General features: G+C 38.5%; 2 protein-coding genes across 3 annotated transcripts in view; one reads left to right on the forward strand and one right to left on the reverse strand.

The window, feature by feature from the left end:
• The window catches only part of SOAT1 (sterol O-acyltransferase 1), a 54077-nt gene extending 51132 nt beyond the window's left edge, over positions 1–2945 (reverse strand). The window contains exon 1 of one of the 2 annotated variants that reach the window (XM_029230066.1): positions 2733–2932. The gene's annotated coding sequence lies outside the window, so the exon portion shown is untranslated. Of the gene's footprint in view, positions 1–2732 lie in introns of both variants that reach the window. The other variant, XM_029230069.1, reaches the window with a different exon arrangement.
• Positions 2946–17260: 14315 nt separating this feature from the next.
• LOC114899516 (transcription elongation factor A protein-like 8) lies at positions 17261–17754 on the forward strand. The gene has a single exon (XM_029230375.1). It carries the CDS (start codon positions 17401–17403, stop codon positions 17752–17754), a length of 354 nt encoding a protein of 117 aa, XP_029086208.1. The 5' UTR covers positions 17261–17400.
• The last annotated feature ends 3625 nt before the right edge of the window (positions 17755–21379 follow it).

The raw sequence follows: 21379 nt of genomic DNA on the forward strand, positions 1-21379 counted from the left end.
TCCAATATTACAAGGCAATTAAAGAACTGTAAAAAAAAAAACAAGGCCTAGGAAAGATTAGAGGAGAACCAGGAGCAAGCAATGTTCCAAATCAAGTTAGAGGATACAAGAGGTAACCTACGGTCAATACCATGGAAAATTCAGGTAGGACCAAAAAAATACAGGAAGAAAAAAAAAAAAGAGCATGGGGCACTGAATATTTCACAATCTGGGGACATTAGTAGCTACAATTTACATGCATAATTAGTTTCAGGAAGAAGGAAGTTTCAGGAAGAGAGAGAAAGAAACATATTGAATTGGGTTGCAAAAGGAGTTGAGGAAGTGAAAATCATGGTCATAAGACTAGTCTCACAAGAGGTGCAGCAATAAAGGAAATAGGCACACATGTTTATCATGTCAGTAACATTTAAAGTGCTGGGTGCCAGGGTCAGTGCATCACATACCTCACTTAAAATTTCCATTTTAAAAGGTGCAAAAGATTCGGAAACACTACTAAACTCAGTCACATGACAGTAAGTGGCAGCAGAAACATTTACACCCGAAGTGGCATAAAGTTGACTAGCTACTTTAAAAATACAACACACTGAACAATTATTTCTTAAGAATCCAACCAGTTCACTGGTTTTGGAATGTTCAGTGTGGTAGTATCTAACTTGCCTTAAGAAAGCGAAACAAAAAGAATTGGATTGAACCACTAAAATGAATCACGTTGGAAAGAAGTGTTCACTTTAGCCTGCCTGCAGTGTTCCTTATTAATAAAGCTTTCAAAAGCAGATTTAAATCTATTAAAAAAAAAAAGAAACATTGAACAGGAACACCTACTCTAGGTGAAGACTTTGTTACATCACTCCCAGGTTCAGTAGGGGTAAAGAGAAACACTTTACAGATACAATCCAAAACATAAAGGTTCCCTTTCTTCTTTCCAAATAAAGGTTTGCCCTAGTACAACCCTATATTTACATATCAAAGAACTGGCTTATCAATTAGCAAAACTAAAGAACACAAATTCTCATTTACACCTGTATGGTCACTATAATCATTTATCCTGTGATAAATTCCAAAAATACATTTTGTTAACTGGCCTTTGTTAAAAACTTTTTCCTTTTCCTTCCCAAAGGAAACAGGTAATCTCTAGTTAATATTTTTCATTCAAAAGTTCCCTCCTTGGGACTTCCCTGGTGGTGCAGTGGTTAAGAATCCGTCTGCCAATGCAGGAGACACAGGTTCGATCCCTGGTTCGGGAAGATCCCACATGCCGAGGAGCAACTAAGCCCGTGCGCCACAACTACTGAGGCTGCGTGCCACAACTACTGAAGCCCGCGTGCGCAAACCCCATGCTCCGCAACAAGAGAAGCCACCGCAATGAGAAGCCGGCGCACCGCAACGAAGAGTAGCCCCCGCTCGACGCAACTAGGGAAAGCCCACGCACAGCAACGAAGACCCAATGCAGCCAAAAATAAAATAAATAAAAGCAATCATTAAAAAAAAAAAGAAGTTTCCCTCCTCTGTCCTCCAACTCATTCATTCTCTCATTGTGCCAGGTGCTGGGCCAGACTGAGAACTAAGACCTAAATAAGATGGACTAGCCCAGCCTTCATGAAATTTACATGCTAGTAGAAGAAACAAAGCATCTAAGTAACTAACGCAGCTCATTACAATTGATGATTAACTGCAGCTAAGAAAAATAGAGCGCTAGGAGGGTTTAACCCCCCACAGGATGGGTTTCCTGAAAAAGTGATATTAGGGCTGATATTAGAGGAAATGAGCGAATTAGAGGTGAAGGAAACCCCTAAAGACCAGGAGATAGTAAAGAGAAAGAGGCTTTCTTAGAAGAACAAAAATAAAACCGGTGTGGCTGGAGCCCAGAGAGCTCAAACTGAACTGGAGATAAGAGTGGCAGCAGTGTTTTGATCTTTATCCTAAGAATGTGAAATCTTGAGAGTTCGCAGCACATGATGCAATGAGACACGTGCATTTTTAAAGGAATAGTCTTGAATGCATCAGAGCTCCTTCCAAAATCCATCCTCATGCCTAAACAACACACAACTTCCCTAACATCAATACCGCCCAACTTAAAGCAAGGGGAAAAAAAGAAGAATGCTTCGAGTTGAATTCTACTCGAATTCAAGGGACTCTGGAAAAAAATTAGTTTAAACAGCACCCACCTGAGAGCTTATAGGTGTTTCTCGCTTACAAATAACTTCTAAACATACATATCATTTAAACTGCATGGCTATTAACATTTAAGAATGACAGAAACTTAATCACATCCTAATACTTCAAAATGAAGTGAGTTGATTAAAGGCTTTGGTATCCAGATTTCGATGTCTTGAAGTACCACCTATCCCTTCACACTTTTTTCCCCTAAAATCAGTCAGTAGCTGACACTCTGAGTGCGTTTTTGGTTTCGCTTTTTAAGGAATAAAATGTATTCTAATTCATAACTTTCTTTACTACTGGCTTGAGAGATGTGACAGGATTTGGGGGGACACCAAACAAACCTCCAAGGTTTAAAAGGCTGCCAGCCATACCGGCGCCCGAAGGTAACTTTCCCGCCCGCCCCATCCCCCAAACTGCCCAGGACTCGCAGAGCCTCCCCCTCCTCTCAGCCCAGGACAAGGCCAGGCCCCCGGGCCAGAGTTGCAGCCGCCACTTCTCTCCCCTTCTTCTCCGGCAGAGGCGGGTGGACCCTGGCAGGAAGTGAGGAGGGGACTGGGGAGCATGGGCATTACCTGGGGCCGGAGCCTGACAGCGGGGACCTCAGCAAGGAGGGCAAAGCCGAGAAGCCGTCACAGCGCGGCTGGCAAGAAGGTCGGCTCCTAGCTGCTCGCTTCCCGGCTGCCCCAGGCCGCCAACGCCACCAGCCCAACAGCAAACGAATGTAACGCGCCCGACTCCCCAGCCCCTCCGCCCCCAGCCTCGCAGCCCGCTACGCAGCGTCATGCGCACGGCCAGCGCCGGCTGAGGCTTTCACTGGTGCTCCCGCCCGCCGTCAGGCTCCGCCCACCGCCCACGGCCGCCCCGCCCCTCCCCGAGTGCGCGGGGTTCCCAGGCTAGAGACCCACGCTGGCCTTGGCCCACTAAGCGGGAAGCTTTGCGCGAGTAGACCTTGATTCCCGCGACAGTAGCTTGCTTTCCATTTCTACCCCAGGGATTCAATGTTCTGCAGAAATGGGACCGAGGCAACTTGCTGCCTGTCCGAAAAGGAGCCCTGCATGGTAGCGCAGAGCTGACGAGTCTAGTGCCTCTTCCAGAGACTCGCAGAATCCGCCTATAGAACTGTGGATTATTGCAGTTTGAACTGACCCCCTAGGACAACTAGAAGCGCTAGCCAGAAGCGTTTGTCATGGGATGCTTTAATGCTTTGAAAATTGTTCTCAACTGTGTCCTTCAGCGAACTAGATAAAGAGACAGTAAGGTAAGTGAAATACCGGGGCAATGAAGTAATTTAAAAGGGGACTCCACAATTAAAGAGAAAATAATGATGCAGAGAGATTAGGACATTAGATACAATTAGATTGTATCTGTTTAGATCGCTTAGATTTTATGAAGGCCAATACGTAGGCAAAGGTAGGTGAAAAGGGAATGATGTGGGCAACAGGGACTGAAAGGCCACACTCTCAGCCTGCAAACCAGTACGAGCTAACCCAGCCTGTCTAGTTAATCCAACCCTACACTATCAGGTTGAGATGGCCACCCATGACCCGGTCAGGCTGCCCTGAACAAATGGATCAAGGTTACCTAAACTGACTACTCTCGGTGGACCTTTTAACAAAGAGATTTGTATAAGTTCCCCTAGCCGCCCAGAGCACCCAGCATTGTTCACCCCGAAGCAGAACCTGGCTTCAGCGTTCAATCAATTCAGGACTGGCAGTCATTGGCAGGCACACCCAGTTTACCTCTTCTACAGTTGTGATTGCTAATTCTGCCACCTGGATGACAATAGGATCTGATACATCACCTCTCCCCTCCTACCAGTTTAAGAGCAGTAGGAACACAGGGACTCCTTTCTTTAAGACTGCTCACCACTATATACACATACAAAAAAGGCTCATTTTTTCCCCTTGTTTCGTTTATTCATTCAAAAAATATTGCGTTTTGTTCTTGGTGCTAGGGATACAGGAGTGAATATAACAGAAGCCCAGCACTTAGATGCTTATATTTCTAGTGGAAAAGATAACTTTTTAAAAAAAGTAAATAAAATAATAGCAGGTAGTGATGTGTTAAGAAGAAAACAAAACAGAGTGGTCAAGAAAGGACTTTTTGAGGAGATGATCTGAACTAAGCCTTAAATGAGGAGGAGCCAGCTATGCCAATTATGGGGAAGAAGAGCATTCTAGACCGAGGACATGGGTGCGGAAGTGCTAATGCTGAACAACGTTGGCTTGTTTGAGGAACAGAAGGCCAGGAGGCCTGAAACACCTTGTGTGGAGGGTATGAGACTGAGGTTGGCAAGTTAAGCAGAAGGCTAATCCTGTTGTTTGAATTTTTTGTTCGTTAAGTTATGTCTTGTCTTGTTTTTTAAGTCAACCTATTTTGTAGAGAATGACTTGCAGGGGGTTAGAAATGGAACAGGGAGAAGCCAGAGAATGATAGAGAGCTATTGGACAAGTCCATGCAATATATGATGGTGACCTGGATTAGGGTGGTTGCTATAGAAACAGAAGTTGAAGGATCTCAGGATATTTTCCTGAGGTGCAGGTGTGAAGAAAGGTGGTAAACAAGGTGACTCCCAGGTGGTTTTCTTAAGCAAGTAGGAGGATGCCATTTAGTTCAAGGGGAAAGATCATTTAATATTACTGGAGGGACCCTGAATGCCTCTGCCCAAACTCGAAGCCTCTCCCACCACTGACCTGAAAATCTCACATCATTCACTCCTTGGGATCAAGGCTTGGTTAAATATGAATGTTGGCTTTATCACATTCCAAAAACCACACGTACGGAACTTGTATTAGTTGCTAGGAATCTAAAGATGAATAAAAACAACTGTCTATTGGGGAGATTGACAATAAGTTAGCCATTTCAAGACAAGTAGGGCAAGTATTATAATAAGAAGGGATAATAAAAGTGCCTACCTTGGTGGCAGGGGTTGGGGGGGTGGGGAAAGGAAGCTGGGACAAAGTGAGAGAATGGCATGGGCATATATACACTACCAAATGTAAAATAGATAGCTAATGGGAAGCAGCCACATAGCACAGGGAGATCAGCTCAGGGCTTTGTGACCACCTAGAGGGGTGGGATAGGGAGGGTGGGGGGGAGATGCAAGAGGGAGGGGCTATGGGGATATATGTGTACATATAGCTGATTCACTTTGTTATACAGCAGAAACTAACACACCATTGTAAAGCAATTATACTCCAGTAAAGACATAAAAAAATTAAAATTAAAAAAAAATTTTTTTTAAGTGCCTACCTTACAGGGTCACTGTAAGGATGAAATGAGTCAATGCCTACAGAGCTCCAAGTACAGACGCTGGCATATATAAGTAGTCAATAAATATCAACAGTTATTTTACACTTTTCTACACTGAGGTTTATCATTATTTTTGATGTTGTTATCTTCTGGATTCAGTAGGAGCAGATAGAATGATTATCACAGCCTGCTACTCTAGGAGAGGGAAGGTTGAATGGAGGAAGTCTACCTGACTCTAGCTTTCTGAACCAGTAGGAAGAAAGAGAAATTTAATTGGCAAGCAAGGGAGGAGGGACATTCTAAGCAAAAGAAAAACAAGGTCAAAGGCTAACAAGACAAGAGGGAGCCAGAACTAGAGACAGAACTATGCAACAGACTGGAAAGTAGTTGAGTATTGTTGAAGTGTAGGTTACTTACCAAGAAGTGGCAAGAGATAAAGTTGGTGTCAGGGCTTAAGAAATGGGAAAAGAATTTGAAAAAGAATAGATACATGTATAGGGATAACTGAATCACCTTGTTGTACACCTGAAACCAACACAACATTGTTAATCAACTATACTCCAATATAAAATAAAAACTTTAAAAAAAAAAGAAATATGTAGACCATGCTGAGACATTCTGACTCAGACTCCCATAGACAGTGGGGAGCCAGTAAAGGATGTTAAGTAGGGAAGAGTCATGATTTAGGAGACTGTACTAGAGGAAATGAAACTGAAGGTGGAGAGACCAGTTAGAAGGGCATTACAGTACTATGGATGAGAGATGATAAGTGCCTAAACTAGGGCAGTAGCAAGTGGGGTGGGCATATTTGACAGAGATTTAAACAGACAATTAACAGAATTAGAGAGTGTTTGGATGTGGTGGTTCAGGATGTATCCAGGATTTTCAACATAGCAGGCTGGGTGGCTGGAGTTAATGCTGACTGAAGTAAGAAAATGCTTCCTGGAGAAGGACGAAGAATAAGCTTTACTCGGGTTAATATTTAAGCTGCACTAGTCCATCTCCAACTGAGACCTAAAGAAACTGAACAAGAAGCAATCAAGATTTGTTTAATTTTACAATAAAAATAGCTCTAACTTTTTTTGCTGATTGTGTCAATAATGCATACTTACTGCAGAAAATAAAATCAGGTACAGAAAAGCACAAAGATAAAAGCCATCTAAAGTCCTACCACCCAGGGATGCAGCTAAACTTTGATGTGGGGAAGGAAGAGAACAGTGGCCTCAACCTGGGGACTGAGCCATATCACAAGAAGACACTGGGGTCTACAGGGAGCCAGAATGGGAAACTGAACAGGAACCAAATCGGGTTTTAAAATACAAACATCTCAATTCTTTTTTTTTTTTTAATTTAATTAATTAATTAATTTTATTTTTGGCTGCACTGGGTCTGTTGCTGCCTGCTGGCTTTCTCTAGTTGTAGCGAGTGGGGACTACTCTTCATTGTGGTGCGCAAGCTTCTCATTGCAGTGGCTTCTCTTGTTGCGGAGCACGGGCTCTAGGCACGCGGGCTTCAGTAGTTGTGGCTTGCAGGCTCAGTAGTTGTAGCACACAGGCTTAGTTGCTCCGTGGCACATGGGATCTTCCCGGACCAGAGATCGAACCAGTGCCCCCTGCATTGGCAGGTGAATTCTTAACCCCTGTTCAGCCAGTGAAGTCCAACATCTCAGTTCTTCAAAGAGTCACACCTCCCTTAATGATACCAAACAAGCAACAAATCTTTATCCCGTTTCAAATATGTGTAATTTCTCCATTGGCACTCAGGCGTAGTGAAAACATAGACTCATCGGAGTTAAGGTTTTGTGACTAAGTTAGTACGAGGCAAGAGTGTAAATCAGGACAACCTTGATTGGTATGTCCCTGAAAACTCTTGGAGAGTTGGACTCCTCTCTTTTTTATGTATTCTGGAAGCATCCAGCAAAATATGTAAGAGCCACCTGAAAAATATATTGAATGAGTTAATGAAGCCAACTGAAATATAAGATTGTGGGCAGATCCCAAACTAATGAGAGGTCAGACACAACTTCATTCCTTGTCTTAGTGATTCAGTCATCTTGCATGCTGTCATCACTTGTTTTTCTACAAACAGATTTCTTTATATACAGGGAGGAGTGCCACCTATCCCTGTTAAGTAGACTGCAGCTTGACTCGATAGACTGCCTCTAGCTCTAAATAGCAAAGTATTACATTTTAGGCACTGCCATAGATGTAATAATAGTTCAGGTAATATACACACGTAAGAAAACACCCTCAAGATTTCCTGAATCACCAGATGATTTTTTTTAATCTTACTGGAACTAAGTTGGTATAAATCTAAAGAAGATTCTGGTCAGTTAAGACGATATGGTAAGACCTAGAGAAACCACTAAGAAAATAACTCCAAAAAATATAGGGAAAAAATCATTAAAGAAATTTAAATGTTACACTAAGGAATATTCAGTTAAAGAAAAAAAGAGTAAAGTAGGAAGAGATGAACAAAAAAGACATGAGACACAGAAAACAAAAATTATAATGGCAGACATAAATTCAACTATATCGATAATAATAACATTGTGTGAATGAATTGAACAGAATACATTAATAAACAAAATCCATCTATATGCTACCTATAGGAGCAGTTTAGATTCAAAGATACACAGAGGTTGAAATTAAAAGAATGGAAAAACATGAATCATTCAAAAAGCAATCATAAGAAAGCTGGAGTGGCTATATTAATATCGGATAAAATAGACTTTACAGTAAAAATATTTAAGTGGTGCAACCACTTTGCAAAACAGCCTAGCAGTTCAGCATATAATTGCCATATGACCCAGTAATTCCACTCCTAGGTATATATCCAAGAGAAACATTTGTCCACACAAAAACTTGTGCAAAGTATTCATAGCAGCATTATTCATAATAACCAAAAATTGGAAACAAACTAAATGCTTATCAACTAATGAATGAATAAATAAAACATAGTATATCCATATAATTGAATATGATTCATCCATAAACAGAAATGAAGTACTGACGTATGTTTCAACGTGGATAAAACTTGAAAATATTATGCTAAGGGGAAATAAGACTGTCATAGAAGACCACATATTATATGATTCCATCCATATGGAACGTCCAGGATAGGTAAATCTGTAGAGACAGAAAGAACATTGGTAATTACCCAGAGCTGGGAGAATTGAGTGGAAATTGGGAGTGACTGCTAAGAGATACAGTTTCTTTTGGGGGTGATGGAAGTGTTCTAAGATTGATTGTAGTGATGGTTGTGCAACTCTGTGACTACACTAAAAACTATTGAATTGTACACTTTAAATGGGTGAATTTTATGGTATGTGAATTATATCTAAATAAAGTAATTTTTAAATACAGAAAAAACTAATATAGAGGTCTGATTGGTGGTTACCTTTTGCCAAGTTATCAGTTAAGAGAAGGCATGAGGGAGCCTGCTGCTGTGTTAGAAATATTCAGTGTCTTGATCTGGGTGGTGATTACATGGGTGTTCACAAATGTAAAAGTTCTTCTAACTATATACTTAAGTCTGTGTACTTCACTACATGTAATACATCAGACAAAAAGAAAAACATTTTAAAATGCAAGTTTTATTTAAATAATATGACTTAAAATATTGATATTCATTAATTATATTTTATTTTTCCATTTTATATTATATATAAATTATATATAATTTATATTTTATAATATTTTATAAATGAAATAACTTTTAAAACATATATTAAAATAATTTTTATTTTACATTTTACATATACTTTCCTAATGAAAATATATTCAACACATTCAATTTTTGTACACTTTAAATTCTACTACATTTTGTATACTAATACTTTGAATCATTACTGTAGATAGTGCACACACAAAAAATGAAAATCTTAATGATAATAACATAATTAATGATTTTGTTGATGATGGCAAGATAAAAGTTATGAAATAAATACATGATAATATATGAATTACATATGTTTTAATTTTATTCCCCATCCAGATATCATTGGATCATCAGCCCAAAATCTAGACACATGCAATAATATTTAAATTGTAATATTTGACATTTTACTTCTCTTTCAGTCATACAAAAGTTATAGCTTTAGATATATTTTCCCATTTGATTTTTATAAAGGTTTGTTTGTTGATATAAGAAGATATATTTTCTTTGATAGTCCTGTGTGAACTTGATTTATAACTTTTAAAGGCTTAAACATAAGGCACGTGGGCCTCAATTTATTCTTTGGTTCTCAATCCCACAAATGTTATTTGTGGGCCTACAAATAGCATGTGTGACCTGCCTTATTTACAGTTATCTATATACTTTTTAACCACCTACTTCAACTTCCTGTATACACACACAAACACAAACATACACACACACAAAATTCTCTGTTGTTCCTGAAGAACAGAGATGGTCTTACCCATTCTTGATTCCCCTGTGTAGTGTGTAACACAGTAAGTATAGGAAACAATTAATAGATTTTGAATTTAACTGAATCACATATGTAGGAAGTGGGAGGTACACCTCAAGAGATTTTTTGAGAAATCATAGATTTAAGAAATCCAAAAATAGACAGGAGTGACAGGTGTGAAGAGTCAAGACTTTTGCCTTCAAGACATCAAAAGCATACGCAATAGAGAGCAAGTTTACCCAGTTTGCTTCACTAATGTACATCCTTTGGCACGATGAACAATCTATGGAGGTGAGAGGTTCACTGACTTGGAGTCGGGCTGGGCAATGTGTGGTAATGAGACATGTCTTTCGGTATATTGTTTTAGAAGAAGACGTAGGAGCACATTAAACTTCATACTCAGGGATGAAAAGCCACTCTGGAACTATATAAGATCCTCTATGCAATGTTCTAACAGTCCACCTTTAATTTCCACTGGAATCTAACTCTGTAGAAATTACCAGTAAAAGTTCAAGAATAATTGTGGTGGTTTTAGCAATATAGTAAATAGCCATCTGTTAGAAATTTGACTAAGATTCCCTAATAGGTTGTCAGGGCTGAATGAATTTTAAATAACAAAAATAATGTCAAGCAACAATTAATTTCACCAAACTGCTATCAGCTGGAAACAATCGCCCTTATTGGCTGAGTTTGTACAGTTGCAGCGTCAGTATGAAACAATGGATCCAGGTCTTCAAATTTTAGGTCATAAGGCAGACTTGCACAAATGTTAGAGGATTGTTTCCCTTCTGTAGGAACACAGAATGTAGATCAAATCGTCCTGGTTCTGGACAAGAACAAGTTGGCTTTTTACCTCTTCTATTTTACCAAGTAAATTTTGTGACTTGAAAGGTTTGGCAGGAGCCAAAGCACGAAGTCAGAAGATACAGGATGTGTTCAGGAAATAATGAGTAATCAAGTTGGCCAGGAGACTCAGAGCTTCTCAAAACTTTTCTGCCAGAATATCTCCTTACAGAGAAAGAATAAACTCAAATGTCCCATTCATCAAGAAATTTAAGCGTTTGTCCCCATATCCCCACTCAGTGTCTTTGAAATCTCATGTTTTAGCTTTAAAATCAATGCAAACTTTGCATACCAGTCTATCATATCAATGGTGCTATGTAAATATAATGTTTCAGATGTCTATTATCAGAGGAGAAAACAAGTTTCCTATTTCTAAACTTGGCTAATATACTTTCTTGGGAAAGGAGGTTCATTATACATGTGGCAAAGCCCTTTATATAAATACATATTTTTTGAATTTTGTGAGAATTGTCACGAATATATACATTTATTTTAAATATTATTATTAAACTGTTCTGTTTTCAAACCTAATTCAAATTCAAAACCTAATAAACAGTTTATTATTAAACTGAACAGTAAGTAACTACCACTCAGCTTAAGAAATAAAACAGCCCAGAACCTTAAAGCTCCCAGTATACCCCTCCCAGACTATTCTCCTTCTGCTTGTTTTCCCCCCAGGAAACCACTATCCTGAATTTTATGTTACTCATTCCTTTGCTTTTCTCTATAATTTACGAGTTTACCACAAATATAGATATTCCTAAACAATATAACATAAAGTAGCATAAATAGCTTTACTTATTTGTGACCTTGATATAAATGATATATATATTCTACAATTTGCCTTTTCAGTTCCACATTGTTTTTGTGATTCTTTCATATCAATATGTGTGGTTAGAGTTCATTCACTTTCACTTATGAAGAATATTGCTGTATATTTATCCATTCCAGTGTTGCTGGACATGTTGTTTTCAGCTTTTTGTAATTACAAAGTGTTGTGTCTCCAGATGCATATGGGAAGGAATTTCTGTAAGGTAAATATCCAGGAGTGAAGTAAATTTTAGTAAATAGTGCCTATGGCACATAATATTTTCTAAAGATAGCAACAAAAATATCTTCCATCCAAATGCTCTTTTTACAATGTGACTTTGACATATCTCCCATCAAGACATGGAGTCTATGTCCCCTTTCTTTGATAATGGGTGAGCTTTTGTAACTTTAAATCAATAGAGAATGGTGGAAGTTACTCTGTGTGACTTTCAAAGCTAGTTTATAGAGGGCCATACACCTTCTATTTTGTTAGCTCAAATACTTGCTCCTAAAAGATTTTAGCTTCCTTATAAGGACTCTGACCAACCAGAGGCCGGAGGCCACCATGCTATGAGCTTAATCTAGCTGCCCAAGTGGAGAGGTCCCAAGGAGGGATGCTGAGACAATATGAAGAATGATTCCAGCCAGTTCCTAGTGGCCCCAACTCCCAGATGACCCACTGGAACTGAATGAATGATTCCAGAGCTGCCCAGCCAAGCCCCTTCCAATTTGTGACGCACAGAAACTGTGGAATGTTATTTTAAGTCACTAAATTTGGGGTGGCTTGTATGCAGCAATAGAACACCAGAAAAATACCCAATTGTCTTCCAAAATGGTTGTACCAACTTTCGCTGGTAGTGAATGCGAGTACCTGTTGTTCTACATCTTCATCACCCTTTATGTTTTGCCTGTACGGTACACATGATATGAAATATTATAGTTTTAGATTGAATTTCTCTGATTACTAGGGACTTTGAGCATTTTCATATATTTAGTGGCCATTTGTGTTTTTTCTTTCATAACATCAAGGCTTTTGCTTGTATTTACATTAGATTTTCTCTGTAGAATTTAAAAATATTATGAGTACTAATACTTTGCTAGTTATATACATTACAAGTCTCTTCTAGGTTGTTTATTGCATTTTCCACTCTTTTTATAGTGTATTTTGATGGACAGAAAGTAGCAATATTTTCTTTTATGGTTTCACCCTTTTCTGTCTTAAATTCTTTCACCATGGGATCACAAAGAAGGTTTTCTGTAATTTATTTTAGAAGTTTTACAAGTTTTGTTTTTCATATTTGAGTCTTTAATCATCCACTTGGAATTTATTTTTGTTTGATACGAGGAAAAAACTTTAAATAGGTCCAATTGAGCATCTTTTCTCAACTGAAAACTCTGTTGTATGTCAAGTTCCCAAAGTCTGTTTCTGTGCCTTCTTGTCAGTTCCATAGACTTATTAATCTTTTTATCAATACCACATTGTTTCAATAATTACAACTGAATGTTAAGATTTTTTTCAATCTAGTAGGGCATGACTCTCTTGCCTGATTTTTCTTATTCAAGAATAGGCTATATCTCGCTATTTATTTAGTCTTCCTTAATGTCTTTCAATAAGCTTTTATAAATTTCTCCACTAAGATCTTGTATGTTTTTTCCAGATTATTTAACAGTTTTTGTTGCTACAGTAAGGCTATCATTTTTAAATAAATGTTCTTTTTTGCTGCTGGTATAATCTTATATCTAGAAGTTTTACTAACTGCTCTCATGAAATGTTCATAGATTCTTCCTCAGTTTTTCATGTAGGAATCATACCATCACCAACGAATTACAGAGTCATGTCTTCCTTTCAAGTTCTTTCCTTGTCTTGCCTTATTACACTGGCTAAGGCCTGTAATACAATGGTGAGTAGAGTGGGGAAAGTGGGCATTTCTGTCTTTTTCCTGGTTTGAAAGAGAATGCTTTTAATGTTTTGCCATTAAACATGATGATTAGGGTAAGTATTTTGAAACTAGCCTTTATTAGATTTAGAAGTCTGATTGTATTACTAAATTACAAAAAGCATATATTTTTATACATCCAGATAATAATTACATGGTTACTGTTATGTTGTACCTTGCCTCCAAGATGGCCCCAAAGGATTCTCACCTCCTGGTACTCAGAGTCTTACATAATTCCTCTTGTATTGTACCAGAGTAGATCTGTGTAATCCACAGAACATGGCAGAGTGATAAAATATCATTAGATTAGGTTTTAAAAGATATTATGGCGTAAGGTTACAAAGGATCATAAGAAACTATGAACAATTATATGCCAATAAAATGGACAGTCTAGAAGAAATGGACAAATCCGTAGAAATGTACAATCTCCCAAGACTTAACCAGGAAGAAATAGAAAATATGAACAGATCAATCACAAGTACTGACATTGAAACTGTGATTTTAAAACTCCCAACAAACAGAAGTCCAGGACCAGATGGCTTCACAGGTGAATTCTATTAAACATTTAGAGAAGAGTTAACATTTGTCCTTCTCAAACTATTCCAGAAAAATTGCAGAGGAAGGAACACTTCCAAACTCATTCTACAAGGCCACCCTGATAGCAAAACCAGACAAAGATATCACACTTACACACAAAAATTACAGGCCCGGGCTTCCCTGGTGGCACAGTGGTTGAGAGTCTGCCTGCCGATGCAGGGGACACGGGTTTGTGCCCCAGTCCGGGAAGATCCCACATGCCGCGGAGCGGCTAGGCCCGTGAGCCATGGCCGCTGAGCCTGTGCGTCCGGAGCCTGTGCTCCACAACGGGAGAGGCCATAACAGTGAGAGGCCCGCGTACCGCAAAAAAAAAAAAAAAAAAAAAAATTACGGGCCAATATTACTGATGAACATAGATGCAAAAATCCTCAACAAAATATTAGCAAACTGAATCCAACAATACATTAAAGGGATCATACACCAGGATCAAGAGGGATTTATCCTAGGGGTGCAAGGATGGTTCAGTATCCACAAATCAATCAGTGTGATACACCATATTAAAAACTTGAAGAATAAAAACCATATGATCATCTCAATAGATGCAGAAAAAGCTTTTGACAAAATTCAACATCAGTTTATGATAAAAACTCTCATCAAAGTGGTTATAGAGGGAACATACCTCAACATAATAAAGACTATGTATGATAAGCCCACAGTTAACATACTCAATGGTGAAAAGCTAAAAGCATTTCCCCCAAGATCATCCTTGTTCCACAAGACCAGGTTGCCCACTCTCGCCACTTTTATTCAATACAGTATTGGAAGTCCTAACCACAGTAATCATACCAAAAAAAGAAAAGAAAAGAAAAGAAAAGGAATCAAAATTGAAAAAGAGGAATAAAAATGTTATTTTTTGAAATGATATGATACTACACGTAGAACATCCTAATGACCCCACCAAAATACTACTAGAGCTCTTTAATGAATTTGGTGAAATTGTAGGACACAAAATTAATATACAGAAATCTGTTGCTTTTCTATACACAAAGAACTAACTAATGGAAATTGAGAAAACAATCCCATTTACCATAGCATCAAAAAGAATAAAATACCTAGGAATAAACCTACCCAAGGAGGCAAAAGACCTGTATTCAGAAAACTATAAGACACTGATGAAAGAAATAGAAGATGACACAAGGAGAAAGAAAGATACACTGAGTTCACAGACTGGAAGATTTAATATTGTTAAAATGATCGTACTACCCAAGGCAATATACAGATTCAATGCAATCTCCATCAAAGTACCAAAGGCATTTTAAATTATTTATTTATTTATTTATTTATGGCTGCGTTGGGTCTTCGTTGCTGTGCATGGGCTTTCTCTAGTTGTGTTGAGCGAGGGCTACTCTTTGTTGCGGTGCCTGGGCTTCTCAATGCGGTGGCTTCTCTTGTTGCGGAGCACAGGCTCTAAGCTTGTGGGCTTCAGTAGTTATGGCATGTGGGCTCAGTAGTTGTGGGGCATGGGCTCAAGAGTGCAGGCTCAGTAGTTGTGGCACACAGGCTTAGTTGCTCCATGGCATGTGGGATCTTCTGGGACCAGGGATAGAACACATGTCCCCTGCATTGGTAGGCAGATTCTTACCTTTTTTTTTTTTTTTTTGCAATACTCAGGCCTCTCACTCTGTGGCCTCTCCCGTTGCTCCAGACGCGCAGGCTCAGTGGCCATGGCTCACGGGCCCAGCCGCTCCGCGGCATGTGGGATCTTCCCAGACCAGGGCACGAACCCACGTCCCCTGCATCGGCAGGTGGACTCTCAACCACTGCACCACCAGGGAAGCCCGGTAGGCAGATTCTTAACCACTGTGCCAAAGACATTTTTAACAGAACTAAACAAATAATTTTAAAGTTCGTATGGAAACACAAAAGACCCCAAATAGCAAAAACAATCTTGAGATAGAAGAACGGAGCTGGAGAAATCACATTCCCTGACTTGAAATTATACTACAAAACTACAGTAATCAAAACAGAATGGCGGGGTGGGGGTGGCAGGATGAATTGGGAGATTGGGATTGATATATATACACTAATATGTATAAAATAGATAACTAATAAGAACCTGCTGTATAAAAAGTAAATAAATAAAGTAAAATTCAAAGAAAAACAGTATGGCAGGACTTCCCTGGTGGCGCAGAGGTTAAGAATCCACCTGCCAATGCAGGGGACACAGGTTCAATACCTGGTCCAGGAAGATCTCTCATGCTGCAGAGCAACTAAGCCCGTGTGCCACAACTACAGAGCCTGCGCTGTAGGGCCTGCGTGCCTCAACTACTGAGCCCACGTGCTGCAACTACTGAAGACCACGCATCTAGAGCCCTTGCTCCACAACAAGAGAAGCCACCACAACGTGAGGCCCATGCACCTCAATGAAGAGTAGACCCCACTCGCTGCAACTAGAGAAAGCCCACGCACGGCAACGAAGAAGCAACGCAGCAAAAAAAAAAAACCAAAACCAAACAAACAAACAAAAAAACCAACCATTATGGCACTGGCACAAAAACAGACACATAAATCAGTGGAACAGAATAGAGGGCCAGAAATAAATTCACACACTATGGTCAATTAATCTATGACAAAAGAGGCAAGAATATACAATGGGGAAAAGATGTCTAATCTCTCCAATATGTGGTTCTGGGAAAACTGGACAGTTACATGTAAACGAATGAAATTAGAACATTTTCTCATACCATATACAAAAATAAACTCAAAATGGATTAAAGACCTAAATGCAAGACCTGAAGCCATAAAACTCCTAGAAGAGGATATAGGCAGAATATTCTTTGATGTAAATTGTAGCCATATTTTTTTGGATTTGCCTCCTAAGACAAAGGAAACAAAAGCAAAAATAAACAAACGGAACCTAATTAAGCTTAAAAGCTTTTGCACAGCAAAGGAAACCATTGACAAAATTAAAAAAGGATCTACTGAATGGGAGAAAATATTTGCAAATGATATGACCAATAAGGGGTTAATATCATATATATATGTATACATATATACACACACATAGACACACAGACACAGCTCATACAACACAATAACAAAAAGTGAACAACCTGATTAAAAAATGGCCAGAAGACTTAAATAGACATTTTTCAAAGAAGACATACAGATGGCCAACAGGCACATGAAAAGATGCCCAACATCACTAATCATCAGAAAAATGCAAATCAAAACCACCATGAGATATCATTTCACACCTGTCAGAATGGCTATCATCAAAAAGACCACAGGCAGCTCCCTATTGCTGGAGGAGAAAAGTGCCCCGGATCCTTTCAGGACTCTTGGTCTTTTGGAAGCGACCCAAATAGAGTGAGGGAAGAGGGAGGAAAATCCCCTGGATCCCTGCAGGGTTAATTTATTCAAAAATAAAATAAGAGAAAAATACTCAACATGCAAAAGTCTTGTGAAGAAAATGAAGGAAAAGCACCGAACATGCCAAAGGCTGAGGAAGACCGCCCTATGGAAGCTGTACCACAGGAGGCAGAAAGAAATCCTCAACCTTTTGAAGAAGGTGTAAGCCAGGAAGTAGAAGGAAACCTTAGAGGAGGGCTGACTCAGCCTGGTCAGGGATATAAAGAGGACACTCCGGTTAGGCATTTGGACCCAGAAGAAATGATAAGAGGAGTAGATGAGTTGGAAAGGCTAAGGGAAGAGATAAGAAGAGTAAGAAACACGTTTGTGATGATGCATTGGAAACAAAGACATTCACGCAGCCGTCCTCATCCTGTGTGCTTTAGGCCTTGAATTCTTTTTTTTTTTTTTTGTCTGATATTAAAATCTGGCGCCTGCTTTCTTTCTGTTAGCATTTTCTGATGTATCTTTGACTTTTGTTTTATTTTTAATCATCTGGTGGGGTTTTGCTTTAGGTAGTGTCCTTATTACCAGCATCTGGATTTTGTATTTTGACACATTCTCCAGGTCTGTTTTTCAATTGGGAAGTTTCACACATATGCATGAAAATATGTTCATTCCATATTGTAAAGTAAAACATAACATGTTACACAGTAACATATTTAGTATCAGCTCACATATGTAGGAGAAAATCTCAAATTGTGTGTGTGTATACATACATACATATATCAAAAATTTAACTGTGCTTATTCCTGTGTGGTGTGAGTTTTTTTCTTTTTGCTCATATGTATTTTTTAATGAACACATCACACATACAAAAAGAATTAAAGTTTTTTTTTATAATTAAGAGTCAATCAAATAATTTGCAACCAGCTTATAAGGGCAATGGGGGCACCTAAATTCTTGAAGAAAGAACTATTAAAAAAAATGTAAACCTCAAATTACCTCTGGATCTCTTAGCCAGGGGAATAAAACTGGCAGTTATCACAGAAAAAAAAAAAAAAAAAAAAAAGACCACAAATGACAAATGTTGGTGAGGACGGGGAGAAAAGGGAACACTTGTACACTGCTGGTGGGAATGTAAGTTGGTGCATCCACTAGGGAAAATAATATGAAGGTTCCTCAAAAAACTAAAAATAGAACTACTTTATGATCCAGTAATTCCACTCCTGGGTATATATCCAAAGAAAATGAAAACATTAACTTGAAAAGATACATGTACCCCAATGTCATAGCAGCATTATTTGCAATAGCCAAGGTATGGGAGCAACCTAAGTGTCCATCAACAGAAAATGGAGAAAGGAGATGTGATATATATGCTCAATGGAATACTCTTCAGCCATAAAAAAGAATGAAAATTTGCCATTTGCAACGATATGACTGGACTTGGAGGGTATTATGCTTAGTAAAATAAGTCAGAGAGAGAAAGATAAATACTGTATCTTAATCTAAGAAATAAATGAATGAATATAACAAAAATAAGCAGACACAGATATAGAGAACAAACTAGTGGTTACCAGTGGGGAGAGGGAAGGGTGTAGAGATAAGATACGGGTAGTGGATTAAGAGGTACAGACTACTATGTATAAAATAAATAAGCTACAAGGATATATTATACAGCACAAGGAATATAGCCAATATTTTGTAATAACTATAGGTAGAGTATAATTATAAAATTGTGAATCACTCTGTTGTACACCTGAGGTTAATAATATTGTAAATCAACTGTTCCTCAATAAAAAAAACCCAGAAAACCATATTATGGTATAAGTTTAGACATATAGATCAATGGAATAGAAGTGAGAGTCCAGAAAAAAAAACAAACCCTACATTTATGGTAAATTGGTTTTGAGAAGGGTGGCAAGTCACTTAAATGGGGAAAGAATAGTCTTTTTCAACAAATGATGCTGAGTCAACTGGACAGCCAGATGGAAAAGAATGAAGTTAAACATCTATCTCAGATCATGTACAAAAACGAAAAAAAACTCAAAATAGAGCTAAAGCTATAAAACTCTTAGAAATACAACATAGGCCTAAATCTCTGTGACTTTACATTAGGCAATGATTTCTAAGGTATGACACCCAAAGTACAAGCAACAGTAGAAAAATTAGACAAATTATACTTTATCGAAAGTACTTGTATTGAAAATATATAAAGAACTCTTAATTCAACAATAAAAAGATAAAAACCCCAATTTTAAAGTGGGCTAAGAAATTGAATAGACATTTCTCCAAAGACCTAATAGCCAATAGCACATGAAAAGATGCTCGATGTCATCAGTCATTATGGAAATGCTAATCAAAACCACAATGAGAGGGACTTCCCTGGTGGCGCAGTGATAAAGAATCTGCCTGACAATTCAGGGGACATGGGTTCAAGTCCTGGTCCAGGAAGATTCCACATGCCACAGAGCAACTAAGCCTGTGCGCAGCAACTACTGAGCAAGCGCTCTAGAGCCCGTGAGTCACAACTACTGAGCCTGTGTGCCACACTACTGAAGCCAGCACACCTAGAGCCTGTGCTCTGCAACAAGAGAAGCGACCTCAATGAGAAGCCCACGCACTGCAATGAAGAGTAGCCCCTGCTCACCACAACTAGAGAAAGCCCGTGTGCAGCAACGAAGACTCAACGCAGCCAAAAATAAATAAAATAAAATAAATTAATTAAAAAGAAACAAAAAACCACAGTGAGATACTATTTCATACCCACTAGGGCAGCTATAATAAAAAAGACAAATAGTAACAAGTGTTGGCCAGGATGCAGAGAAATTAGAACCCTCCTATATTGTTGGTAGGGAGGTAAAATGGTGTAGCCCCCTTGGAAAACAGTTCGGCAGTTTCTCAAAAAGTTAAACAGAGAGTTACCATACGCATGCTCATATTCCTTGGGGTGTCCCTGAGGCCTAGGTTTAAAGTGCATTTTCCCAGAGAGTATTTGAATTTGCTCTGCAAGGTGCTTCTGCCAGGCGGAGAAGTAGCAATCCAAGCCCACTTTAAACTACATTTTTAGTTGGAATCTTTTGTTTGTTTTTTGCATAGTTCAGAAATTTTGCCAAAGTCATGTTTTTCCTCCAACAAAACTTAAGTTGAGAGAGACAAGAGTCACTGATAAATCCTTCTGTGTGGTATTTTCTTCCTTGTTTATAAGCTGAAGTAAAGTACTATATCTCCTTGGGGTTCTCAGATCCATGTAGGGATTTCCATCCAATCTTCCACCATAAGGGGACAAGCCTTTAGTTTTCTCTCCTGCTCACTGCACCTGTTAGAACTCAAGCTTTAGGCCATCCATGTAGACACATGCCTCCAGAGCAAACACCAACATTTGATTATATATATATATATATGTATATATATACATTTTTAGGTGTCCTATACCAGGAGAGTTTCTCTAGACACCTAATCCTCCATAATGCCTGAAATGAAAAATCTGACAAAGCATATTTGTGCAGACGTTCACATTCCCCATCCACCCCCATCTCTAAGAAAAAGTCTTTAAGTAAACACTAGTCTCTGGGAAAACGTACCTTGTTCATTCTGTGACTTTGTACCCTCTGGACATTCTCATATCAACCATGGGTTCAGGAACACAGTGGAGGAGGGAAAGATTAGATTGAAAAGTTAAGTTGCAGTCACATTAAAACAGTCTTAAATGCAAAGATAGGAATATTTGGATTTCCAAATTATCACTTTTTGATTCAATAGGTTGAAATTCCAAGACAGACATGCTTCCAACTGACAATATATATATATTTTTTCAAGTAGGTTCTTTCATTCAAACTATTGATGGAAGAAATTTTTACATACTAAGGTATGGGGAAATAATTCTAGCTTATACACAAATTAACTTGAATTTTATGCTAACTAAAACAGCCTGTTTGTGGCCTATCAAACATACGTTGTACATCTGCTTTAATTATTACAGAAAAGGGCGCATTGACCATAAGTAAAGAGTGCACATGTTAAGAATAAAGATTAAATGCCTCCCTTCCTGGGACACCAATACTGGTATTCTTTCAAT

The sequence above is a fragment of the Monodon monoceros genome, unplaced genomic scaffold (genome assembly GCF_005190385.1).
Source record: "Monodon monoceros isolate NGI ecotype Baffin Bay Population unplaced genomic scaffold, NGI_Narwhal_1 Super_Scaffold_18, whole genome shotgun sequence".
In the NCBI taxonomy this organism is placed as follows: domain Eukaryota; kingdom Metazoa; phylum Chordata; class Mammalia; order Artiodactyla; family Monodontidae; genus Monodon; species Monodon monoceros.

Bases quoted from the DNA above. Each gene is read 5' to 3' on its own strand.
- LOC114899516 (XM_029230375.1), top strand. From the start codon at position 17,401: ATGCAAAAGTCTTGTGAAGAAAATGAAGGAAAAGCACCGAACATGCCA.